Source organism: Microcaecilia unicolor, chromosome 7, assembly GCF_901765095.1.
Source record: "Microcaecilia unicolor chromosome 7, aMicUni1.1, whole genome shotgun sequence".
NCBI classification, from domain to species: Eukaryota; Metazoa; Chordata; class Amphibia; order Gymnophiona; family Siphonopidae; genus Microcaecilia; species Microcaecilia unicolor.
The window spans coordinates 65997156-66009439 of NC_044037.1; the positions used below are offsets into that span (position 1 = coordinate 65997156).

At 40.4% G+C, this 12284-nt stretch overlaps 1 protein-coding gene across 2 annotated transcripts in view; it reads right to left on the reverse strand.

The window, feature by feature from the left end:
* The window catches only part of LOC115473694 (endothelin receptor type B-like), a 33915-nt gene that overhangs the window by 10506 nt on the left and 11125 nt on the right, over positions 1 to 12284 (reverse strand). For both annotated transcript variants that reach the window (XM_030208724.1, XM_030208725.1), the window contains exons 2-3: positions 11354 to 11893; positions 2615 to 2727 (exon numbers count right to left, since the gene is read on the reverse strand). In XM_030208724.1, coding sequence (XP_030064584.1) covers positions 2615 to 2727; positions 11354 to 11818 — 578 coding nt within the window. In that variant the 5' untranslated portion in view covers positions 11819 to 11893. The remainder of the gene's footprint in view (positions 1 to 2614; positions 2728 to 11353; positions 11894 to 12284) is intronic.

Here is a 12284-nt window from a genome sequence, read left to right on the forward strand (position 1 = left end):
AAGGATAAACCTTTACATTTTTGATTATGCCCCTGAATACGAGATCAGCAACATAACTATAACCAAAACTGTTTTCACCGAAGATATTAATAAAAACTACATTTAAAATTTTGTCATGTAGTTCTTGAATTCCTTACACTAATCATTTCAGAAGATAGCCAATGTATACTGGGAATAAGATTTCTACTCCCATAGAATGTCTGGTAAGACAAGGCAAATGACTAATGATTTTTGCTCCCGGTCCTGTTATTCCACATAAGAAAAGTTGCTTGGTCAGAAAGAAAAGCCAAGTTATAAGTGCTAAAACGCACAATACTGATCTCAAAACTCACAACACTGTGGAGTGCCTTCAATTTAAGTGCCCAGAAGGTTTTCACTTGGAGCCTGTTCTGTAAAGAAAGTGTCAGTCTACTTTCCTTTATAGAATACTAGCCGTTGAGCCCGTAAAAACAGGCTAGTATAGGAAGGGGGGGTTGAAAAGGCCCCCCCGCCCGCCGCCGAGTTCGCCACTGCCGCTCCCCCTCCGAGTTCGCCCCCCCCCCCCCCCACCGGAGCCATCGCCACCCACCTTCCACCCGGTCGGGCCCTCGCTCTGCTATTGAAACAGCGAGGGCATGCAGCACACAGCTCTGCTGCTGAGCTGCCGTGGCCTTCCTTCTTCTTCTCTGCCTGTGTCCCGCCCTCGTGTGATGTAACGTCGTCGAGGGCGGGACACAGGCAGAGAAGAAGTGTGCCCTCGCTGTTTCAATAGTGGAGCGAGGGCCCGACCGGGTGGAAGGTGGGTGGCGGCGGCAACTCCGGGTGGGGGGACCGTTAGCGACGGCGGTGTCCCTCGCAAATGCGCAGTAGAGACCCTCTCTGTTCCGCCCCCGTCATCACGTATTGATGCGGGGGCAGGGCATTTGCGAGTGAGTACAACACTCGCCATTTATATATATTGACTAGCATAACTGGATAGTAACATGAACTGTTTCATCTAAGCTGAGTGTGAGTCCTCCATCTACAATCCTGCCAGTGGGGGGTGCTGTTTCACCATCACATTTTCAGTAGTGAGGGACAGGTAAATTCCACAGGATTCCGGGGAACCTGCCTGTACCTAGAGATTGAAAACACAATATTGAAGCACCACCCCCTATTGGTAGCAATGTAATTAGAGGACACCCACTCAGCTTAGAGGGAACAGTGGTAACATGCCTAACACTTAGGTACCCACAGTTATATCAGCCATAGAACTGGTGTAAAGTGCAAGTGCTTTTTGGACTTTAAATTCATTTAATTTGGATATCAGGTTAAAGAAAACATTGGATGACTGATTGTTTTTATATAGTCAAGGGAATTAGTGGGTATTCAAGCAAGGATTGGGCACACTATAATGTGCAATTTATAGTGTAATAAAGCTTATGTGATTATGAATATTTATAGGTGGTTAAAGTAATTTATGTGTTTACATTTTTACCACTTTGGTTAGATTGTGAACCCAGTATTTGTGAAATAATGCATATTCATTAGGGATATCCTGAAAATCTGACTGTCTGGTGGTCCCCCAGAACAGGTATGATAACCAATGAAATAGACAACCATACACACTGGGGCAGGGCTTCCCAAACCTGTTCTGGGGACTTCACAGCCAGTCAGGTTTTTAGGGTATCCATAAGGAATATACATGAGATAAATCTGCATACACTGCAGGCTCAGTATATTTAAATTAATCTTATGAATTTCATTGTGGATATCCTGAAAACTCAACTAGCTATGGGTTTCCCAGAACAGGTTTGGAAAGCCCTGCATTGGGGGGTTACCTCTAGCTCTATTGTCCAGATAGGCTTATCTACTACTGATTTTACTTCTATTGCTATGGTTCTGAAACCAGTACTCAAATCATCCCCAGCAGGTCTGACTATCAGGATATGCTTACTGAACATGTATGAGAATAGATTTGCTTATACTGTAGGCACAGAAGATACAAACCTATTTCATGTATACTAAAGAAATCTATTCAATGAAACTTGAGGACTGGATTGAGAAGCATTGGGCTACTGCATGCATGGTCTCATACCGTTATATGGTCTTATACTGTTATAAAAACAGCACCTGTATGTTTAAAGAATTTTATTAGAGTCATTCAAAGCACAACAATTATGCAAGAGAACAAATTGCTATTATAACATGAATGCTCCAATTTTCCAACAATTTGGACCCCACACCCTCCCTCCCTCCCCCACCCATAAACACAACCCAAAACTGGTGCTAAATCTAGAGGAACTAAGAGTTTAGAATCCTACTACGAGCCACTGGAGTCAGGGAATCCCAAAATGGGGACCACATCTGACAAAAAAATGCCCCCCTTAGAAGAGGATAAATCACCAACTCCTCTGCGCTCCCACGAGCAAAAACAATCATGGCGGAACGCCACTGCTGCAAAGAGGGAGCGTCTGCTAATAGCCAATATTGCAAAATAACCTTTTTGGCAATAAGAACTATGTGGTGGATTAAACCAGGACTGGATAAGAGTGCTCTGAAAAACATTAAAAGCCAACTGGCAAATTTAAGAAGAAAATATTTGGAAAGATGTTTTATGTGGGAGGGAGGAGAAGAAGGACTACGAAGCGGTTACCTGTCTATGCTGAGTGCACAGAGGCTGAGGACGGTGATACCGACAGAGGCTTTCTGAATACATGGGACCAGCTTGCACACATACATTCCGAATGGCCAGTCTTCAGCCAGCAGCTGGAGAACAGAGGGAGAAAACATGTGAAAGAAAGTTCTATAAGCTGGCACCTAAAGCCAGGCACATTTTCAATAGTGAGGACCAGGCAAGTTCTACAGGACTCCAGGGAATCTGCCTGTCCCTAGTGACTGAAAACACAATATTGAAACACCACCCCCTACTGGTAGCAATGTAGTTGGAGGCCACCTGCTCAGCTTAGAGGGAACAGTGCATGTAGGCACTAGGCGCAATTCTATAACAGTGCGTCTAAATCAGTATTTCCCAAGTCCGGTCCTGGAGTACCCCTTGCCAGTCAGATTTTCAGGCTATCCACAATGAATATGCATGAACTTGATTTGCATACACTGCCTCCATTATATGCAAATCTCTTTCATGCATATTCACTGTGGATATCCTAAAAACCTGACTTGCAAGGGGTACTCCAGGACCGGACTTGGGAAACACTGGTCTAAATCACTTACGTGCATAAATATCAAGGAGGTACATGTAAGCAGAGCTTGGGCGTGTCATGGACATATTTCAAACAATGTGCACAACTTATAGAATACCGCTAGTTGTACATATTGCATTGCACAGTTAGGTTCCCCCACTATTGCTAGCCATTGTGCTGTCAAAAGTCAGTGCACCCTGTCTTTTGGCGCACCATTGTGGCTTTGCACTAGTATTCTCTAACAGCTTAGGTGCACCCAGAATCCACTATAGAACTTTGTAGCACATAAAATGAGATGCCAATGTGTAGAATTGCCATTATATACTTCAGGACTCTAGCAATGAAGCTAAAGCAGAGCTTCTCAACCTAATCCTGAGGTTGGGAAGGGTTGCCTAGGGTTGTAGTTTATGGGTGCCGTGACATCTTGCAGTGATGGAGGTTGCGGCAATCATTATGCAGAGGTGCCGCAGGGTCAGGAGCAAGGGGGCTGCGGTCCTGTCCCCAATGACCCCACTGGACCACCAGGAATGTAGGTAAACCTGGGGACTTACCTTCACAGTTGGGGTGAGGTGGTGGGTCTTGCGGGGGGGTCTTAATGCAGGCTTGGGGAAGGGGGAGGGAAAGAGGGGGCATTGTCGGGGAAGGGAGGGGGCTTGGGGGCTCTTTTTTAAAGAAAAAAAGTTATGCAGGTGCCAGACCAATATTCAGAGCTGGCACCCACATAGTTAAGCAGGTGCCATAATACATTCACCGGGTTTCCAGTATAGCTCACGTAGAGCATAGCAGAGCTGCAGGTTAATATACAGGCATTGTGACTCAGCACAGAACCATTTTTGGTTTTCATACACTTAACCTGTATTTGCAACAATATATGCTCACAGGTTTGAAGAGCCCTGAAGCAGGCACACACGCCAAAACACGTCCGTATTGGGTCCTAGATGTGTTATCAGAATAAAGGTCCTTGCACTTGGAATCCTCTTTGTATTCACCTCACTTTTTAGTTTGGTATTTCATCCCAATTAGTTATTTATATTTTTACTCCTCATCCAGTTGTGACCCCCTCCCCTTTCACTTACCCTGCCCCAGTATTCCATTTCTATCTCCCTTATATCCTTCTAGCTCTCTCTCTCCTCTCTCCTTTGTGCCCTAATTGGCCTCACTTTTTTGTTTAGTGTTTCCACAATTGTGAGGGTTTGGACTTTTTCCTCTTTTGTTTCCCTTGATTGGGATGAAATGTCAGAAATGAAAGACTGAGATGGTGTGATGGAGGCAATAAAGGGGTAGGAGTTAAAATAGATGAAATGCAAAACAAATGAAGTGGCGATAGAAGGAGCAGAAAAGAGAGATGGTGAGAAATGACATGGAAGAGAGAAAGAGAGCTGGAGCAGGGAGTCAAATCATTGAAGGAAAAGTAACATGGAAAGAAAAAAAGGGGGGAAAAGAGATGTCAGAAGCTGAAAGTGGAGAAGAGAGAGCAGTGTATTGTGGAGAAAAGAGAAGAAGTAAAGGAAGTTATTTCCCATAATTTGGACATGTATATACTGGCATTTAGATGTGTATATCACATACATGTTTAAAGCCTGATTTAGAAAACCAGAATATGTCTGTCCAAATTGCGAATGTGTTTTAGGTTGGATAGGACTGGACTAAAAATACATATATATTCTCCATTTCAGAAGGGGAATGTATGTTTATGTCATCTAAGATCAACATCAGGATTTACTGCTGCTCCCAGGGACATTTAGGCTAATGAGAGATGCTTGTTTTGAGCAGCGCTGTACTGGAGGGATTTCTTTCCCTCCCTAGAGTGATACTGATATATGATATTGGGCTTTGTGATAGCTTGGAGGAACAGAAATACAAGTTTGTAAAATGGCAAACATATGCATTATGTGCTGACACACACATGTGTGTGTTACGCAATACCTACATTCACATGTATGTGCTGACATAGACATCTGCGTAACCATGTTCTCTCCATTGATATTAGAGAACAAACAGAGGCAGAAGATCTGCAATGCAAACACAGCAGAAACAAACAGCAGACCAAGAAATATAGAAAATACGAGGGCTTTTATTTCACCAGATATACTTACGCCTGACGTGGCCACATTTTGCAAAAGGCTGCATCAGAGGCAAAACTAGAGGGGAGATTCAACAAACACACATCCCTCTAGTACAATTAGAGGCTATTTCACCCTGATTGTTAGTACTAGAGGGATACGTGTTTGTTGAATCTCCCCTCTAGTTTTGCCTCTGACGCAGCCTTTGGCGAAACATGGCCACGTCAGGCATAAGTATATCTGGTGAAATAAAAGCCCTCATATTTTCTATATTTGCTGTTGTTTCTGTTGCTTCATTGATATTATCCACATTAACCTTTGTAAATGGATGCTCTCACCACACGTAATTGGTGCGTACATATTGATTCCTGCATACATTTTTAGAACAGGCTCTTTGTCAGCAGATTCTATTCCAAAGCACTAACCAGAACTGTACATGTCCTGACCTGGACATTTCAGTTCCAATTTCTACATTCTATCTAAAGTGGGGCTTATACTTTTCTTTATGTTCAATATGAATATCTGACTGTGTGACCTCAAATTTTTGATTTATACAGTATTTACTTCAATTTTAGCTGTATTACTAGAAAATAGCAATATTGTACTCTTGTGAGCGCTGTATTCTTTAATTTTGGATGAATGCTTCATGCACTGTATCATTTGTTTTTTTGAACCCATGTCTCCTTAAAATCCATAATCCGAATATGGGTTATCTGAATGTGTATTTTGTGAGTTTCTTCTTTGGACTGGTACAAGCCTGGAAGCAAGCAGCAAGGAGTACATTCACTTTTATGCTGCTACCTCCTCCCAGATTAAAACAAATTTTCAGATTAATAATTGTAATGTATTAGGTTTGGCAATAGGTATCTCCTATCTTTGCTTATTGTTCAGTATAAGAGGAAATGTATTTCTTTTGTTTTGTTTTTTCTCTCTCCAATGTTGCACTACACAGAGTCAGGTTTCTTAGGGTTTCAAGTTCAGATTTTGTCTGCATGTTTGTAATTTGTGGTTGTATTTCTGTATTTGGTGAGGGTGTTTCTGTGTTTTAATTTTCTGACTGAGGTGTGTTATTCTGTTTGTATTCTGGGGCTTGTTCCTAGTCATTTGGAATTAAGGACCCCAAGTGTGTGTTGAGATGTGTTCAAAGTGTGGGGAAGGCCCAAGGAGATTAAATTATTGTTTTATTTTATTTATAACAACTTAATTTTACAAGCACTAAAATAACTTGCCAGAAATACAGAGAAAATAACACACAAGAATTATTTTCAATCAGGTAATTCTATATTCTTCCTTAGACCACAAAATAGGGAGAGTGAAACAAGACAAGGAGATCAATTAAACAACAGTAAACAAAGAAAATGTGGTATTAACCTGATTATCCCCAGTTATTATTTATCTGAATCATTATTCCACATTGATCGTCTGGTTGGCTTCTTCAAACCCAAAACGGTGTGTAGTCAATTTATTTCGTTGGAGGATTAAATTATTAAAAGGCCCTTTTACAAAGTGGCAGTAGGGCTACCGCATGGGTAGTATGCGGCAAAACAGCACCACTGTCGGGCACGCCCAGGCACCCTGCGGTAACTCTGAGTTTCCCACCTGCCGTTTCCTGCACTAGAAAATAATTCTTACTTTCTAGTGCAGGGGGCATGGAGTAGGCATTCCCGGCAGTAATTGTGCAGCACAGGCACGTTGCTGCGTGCTGTCCGATTATTATATGAGTAGCACTTGAGCCCTTAGCACCTTCTAAATTCTGCCATTTTAGAGCCGCGCTAAAAAATGGCTGGAGTACATGAGAAACCCATTCTCTTTCCATATAGGAATCCTTTATCCCACACATGTTCAAAAGCACAAAGTCCCTCCTGAGGGATTAAAAAGCTATAAAATAGGAGTGAATTAGGAACTGGTTAAAAGATAGAAAACAGAGAGTAGGGTTAACCCTCAGATTCTACACAGTGCACCTAGAGATCCGCACCGAAATCGGCGCAGATTCTTCATCAAGGCACGTAACTTAATTGGCTTAACATGTTAATCAGCATTGATAAAAGCTCTTAACAATTGGCACTGATTAGAATTTACGCACACAACTCGCAAAGAGTATTCTGTAATGAAGTGCGCCAAACTTCTAATGCACACAGGCAAAAAGGAGCTTGGTTATAGGAGGGGAACTGGGCATTTTATGGGCATTCTGGAATTTCCACATGTAGTTATAGAACATGGCCCAGGGCGCCTAAATCTACGAACGGGGATTTATGCCACATTTTTGTTGGTATAAATAGATGCGCATTGAGATATCATCTAAGCATATTCTATGCTTAGTTGGCACTGATTTCAGCACTGATTTTTTAGGTGCCATATATAGAATCTCCTCCTAAATGGCCAATTCTTTCAATATTTTTATTTAACAGATTGAGTTCTGCAACTCATTTCTAGCGGATGTAGTAAAATCATTTAGCATAGCTGGATTTAAAAATGGTTCGTACAGAGTCATGGAAAAAAAGAGTCCATAAACTATTATTAAGGCAGACTGGGAAAAGTAACATGGAATCTTGCTACCTTTTGGGACTCTACCAGGTTCTTGTGACCTGGATTTGCCACTGCTAAATGGATTTTTGGTTTGATCCAGGAAGGGTAAGTCTTAGTTCTTAGGTGATCCGCTTAAAAATCTGTATTCCAGTACCAAACAATGCTACAGCTAAATCTATCAGCTGTGGTAAAGATCTCTAGCCAAATCAAGACTTCCTGTAACCATTATATGTGATGTAGAGATGCTACCCTACAGTGTAACTTCTATTACTAAAGGCAATGACAAATATGTATTTTGAGGAGGTGTAAAATTTCTATTACAATTTTGATTGATACAGTTTATAGACAACATAAATATTTTGCTTTCCTTTCAACTAAATGTGTGACTCTGGGCAAGTCACTTAACCCTCCATTGCCCCATGTAAGCCGCATTGAGCCTGCCATGAGTGGGAAAGCGCGGGGTACAAATGTAACAAAAAAAAATAAAATATAAAATGTTAAATGTAAACGCTTAGAGCTTGTCAGTAAAGTGGATTATAAATGCCAAATTAGATTAAATTAAATTAAACTGGAGTGCATTGTACTGAGCCATGTATACTGTGGAACTCTTGAATTCATGCCCTTCAGTTGTGGAATACTTATATCTGTGAGGTATTTGAGTAAACACTTGGAAACTAATACAATTTAATTTGAGAATAAAGATTTTCTAATCTAATATAGGTCCATATAACCTGCCAGATTTGTATTTAGGTCCAAAAGGGCTTACATAAAGAAAACCAGCAATCTCTAGGAATTCACAATTAAAAGAAAAAATTATTAAACACTCTCTTAACGTCCTAACATTAAAATTTGCAGAAATCTAAGAGGTTTAAAATACTTATCAAATAGAAGATTTTGATGCTTTTCGTAAGGAAGTATAAGAAGAGCTGTAGTCATATGTTAAGTGATACCTTATTCCAAACAGAAAGTTATTGAAATACAAATGAAGATTCTAGATCAGAACATGCTTATGTTTAATTCTGTTTACAGTAGGAAAACAGAGCAGTCGCGAATGCTTAAAGTGGGATGAGCGTTGATTAAATGGGAAAGCTGTTGCTCTAGATAAATAGGCAGGAGCCTGGCTTGTTAAGATTTTGAAGACCATACGTGCAACTTTAAATACAGTTCATGTATGAACAGGTAGCCAATATAGTTTAAGAAGTAATGGAGTAGTAACTCTATCTTATTTGTGAGCACAGTAGATTAGCCTGGCAGTTATAGTCTGCAAAAGTTGAAGTTTATTAAGGGAGATTGTTGATATCCTTAAAAAAAAGCATTACAGTAGTCTAACTGAGGAAGGACCAGTGTTTGGAACAGAAGTTTAAAATGTTCCTCAAGAAAATAAGATCTGTTAGGTCTTAATTGCTTGTTTGAAGAAAAGTTTTCTTAAACTATTTATCTGAGGATCTATAGAAAGAATAGAATCCTATTTTAACTCCCAAAATCTTTTAGGACCTTTCAATTGGGAGAAGTTCACCTGAAGACAATGTAATAACTGTTAGTAAGGAATCTTGCACATTAGCAAACCACAACTTTTTTGATCTTTATTTTTTTTTCTTACTCAGTTATTCTCCACCAATTACCTATAAGGTAATAAGATTTACATTTGTAAGAAAAAAGGGGGAATTAAATATTATATTTGTGAAATTACATTAACCTGCACTGCAAGGTTTAAGAACATGTGCTTGGAACATAAATACCACACCTCTCTACTTAACAAATACTTCAAAATCCAATTTTTCACATGATCAACACTTTCCCTTAACTCTGAGAAATGTTTGGGCTAAGTTATCTAATGTAGGTATCAAGACTAGAATATCATCTGCATAAGAGTAATCACTATTGGCATCTAATGAGCTTATATAAATGTAAAACAACAAGGGTGACAAAGGAGATCCCTGAGGGACACCACAGTTTGGGCTCCAGGTCACTGACAGGATGCCACTTTTAGTAACAGTGTAACTTCTGTTGTCTAGGAGTTCACTGAACCATTTCAAAAACAGTCAAAGAAGGATACCCAACTCACTCAACCTGACTAGCAATAGAGAGTGGCTAAAATGGTATCAAAAACTGCAGAAATGTCACACTTGACAATCCTAAGCTTAATTGTAACTGAGGAAATAAGAAGATTTTGCATTAGGAAGGAGAAATGTAGAAAGTCAGTTCTTTGACAGCAAATTTTTTTTTTTTAACTTTCCTTATATTAACTAATGAGAGCATAATTCGAAATGCCTATTTATTGCCCCTTCCCTTTTGTGGCGGACCCGAAAAAAAAATCAGGGACATATGAGACTGAACTAGATGAGGTGGAGGAATTCAGCATCTCATCCTGACCCACTTTTCTCATGGCCTTTTCACTATGATTTGAATAATTTGAACGTGTGTTGTCTCTTTGCAATTGTTACACTTTCTCCTCTAACATGTACATATTTATTTCTGTTCTTTGCCCTTATGGTTTTCTTTGGTAAGAGCCAAAGTTATAACTTTGCATTTGTAGCTCACTAACCCAGCTTAGATGTTGGCAATGTTTACATCGAACAAAAGTTATTATGATAGTATTTGTACATTACTCTTTTATATGGCAGTTACTGTGCCTCACCAAAAAACTCATTACTATTCAAGTTCATTCTAGAATGAAACTGAAAACTGGGCCAGTACAAGGATGTGTGGTGCTCTAGACAAATTTTTAATCTTGTGCCCCTCACCTGTACCTGTGCTCCCTTTCCTGGCTCTGGCCCATCTTCAACCTACTGACTCAGTTTGGCTTCTCTGGAAGCCCTAACTTAACACTTCTTCTGGCTACTCAGCTCCTGTGGCTGGCAGAAGGAAGGGTGCTTAATAGCACACCAGCTTTCTCTGCCATGTGGGGCCAGTTATGGGATTTTGGGTTCATACAGCAAGATTGATCCTGCAAAGAAGATCAAACAGTGCTATTAAGTGTTCCCCTTCCTGCTGGCCATTGGGGCTGAGCAGCTCAGGAAAAGACTGAGAGTCTGGGAGAGAGGAAATTTAAATCACCTGCCTGCTGCATTTGCCACCCCCAGAATCTCAGTGCTCTAGGTGACCACTTAGTTCACCTAATTGAAGCACATGACTAAAAAGTATATTCATATCACTTTGAAGTGGCTAATCCCACCAGAAATATAACATCTATGATAATTCCTATGGGAATGAATTTGCTGATTTTTGATGCAATAAGTTTTAGGATGGGACCTGGCTTTCTTGTTGTCGTGTTCACAATTAACATGCAGTATGGACCATGCTTCTAATCAATCTGTTGTCTTTTCTTCACTGTTCCCATCAAAATGGTGTTTTCACAAGAGTAAGGAACAATGATCCTGGTGCCTTTCCTGTCATTTAACAGACTGATTCAGGAGTAGATATATATTCCAACTCAAGTAATCTATATTATTTCCAAATCATAGATACCCCCACAGGCTTGCCTACATATGGCCTTCTCCCTCAGCCAACTTAGAGCATGGATCTTGTTGCAAACCTGGCTTTCATTATCAGTTATCAAAAACAATGAGTGCTTTTCAAACTATCCAGAAACTCTGCAAAGCCTACCTTGTACACATTGATGGGAAGAGCAATAAGGATGTACAACAAGTCCCCCAGTGCCAGACTTGCGATGAGGACATTGGGTCCATTCCTCATACATTTGTTTTTGTAAATGATCCTTATCAGTGTAGAGTTCCCAATGATGCCCACGATGAAGATGGCACAAGATAAGAGAGTATTGATGTACTTGAACGCATGTCTGATTTCAGTTGGCGCCAAACAAGAGGGAAGCTGAGGGGCTTCAGGTGGGGCATTTCCTGTGCCAAGTATCTCCTCTGACAGGTTGGATATCAAAGCATTTTGCACAGTATCCAACTGGATTAAATTATAAGCCTGTTCTTTGTGTAGTGCTGCCAGTGGATCTGAGTTCTCCTTGAGGTTTTTTGGTGTCTGGATGTCCTGACAACAAACTTTCAAGCAAAAGCAAGTTAAGCAAATGGCCAATGGAAGGAGATGTGAAAGTAAAGCCATTGAAGACTAACAATTAGGACAGTTCCACAATGCTGCAATCCACAGGAAATATTCTGGAGAGGTACTTTGCTTTTCCTGTGGGAAAGAGAGAAACACAAGTAAAGAAATGGATTATTTTCTGCAGGCACTCACGCAGCCCAGCGATGTGGCCTAATGGCTAGAACAGTGGGCTAAGAGTGAGGAGACCCAGGTTCAAATCTCACTTGTACTGTTTGTGATTTTTTTTTATGTGAGCCCTCCAGGGACAGAAAATACCTATTATACCTGAATATACATCTTTATAGCCTTCAAGCTTGCAGATTTCTTATATATTCAGGTACAGTTTCATTTTCTGTTGCCAAATGAATTATGAAATCAGTAATAAAGGCCTTTTATAAAATAAATGTAATGTGGACATCACAGAACCACAGTAAAAATACTTAAAGCCTGACTCTCCCACCTCTTGAAATACCAGACAAAAACTACA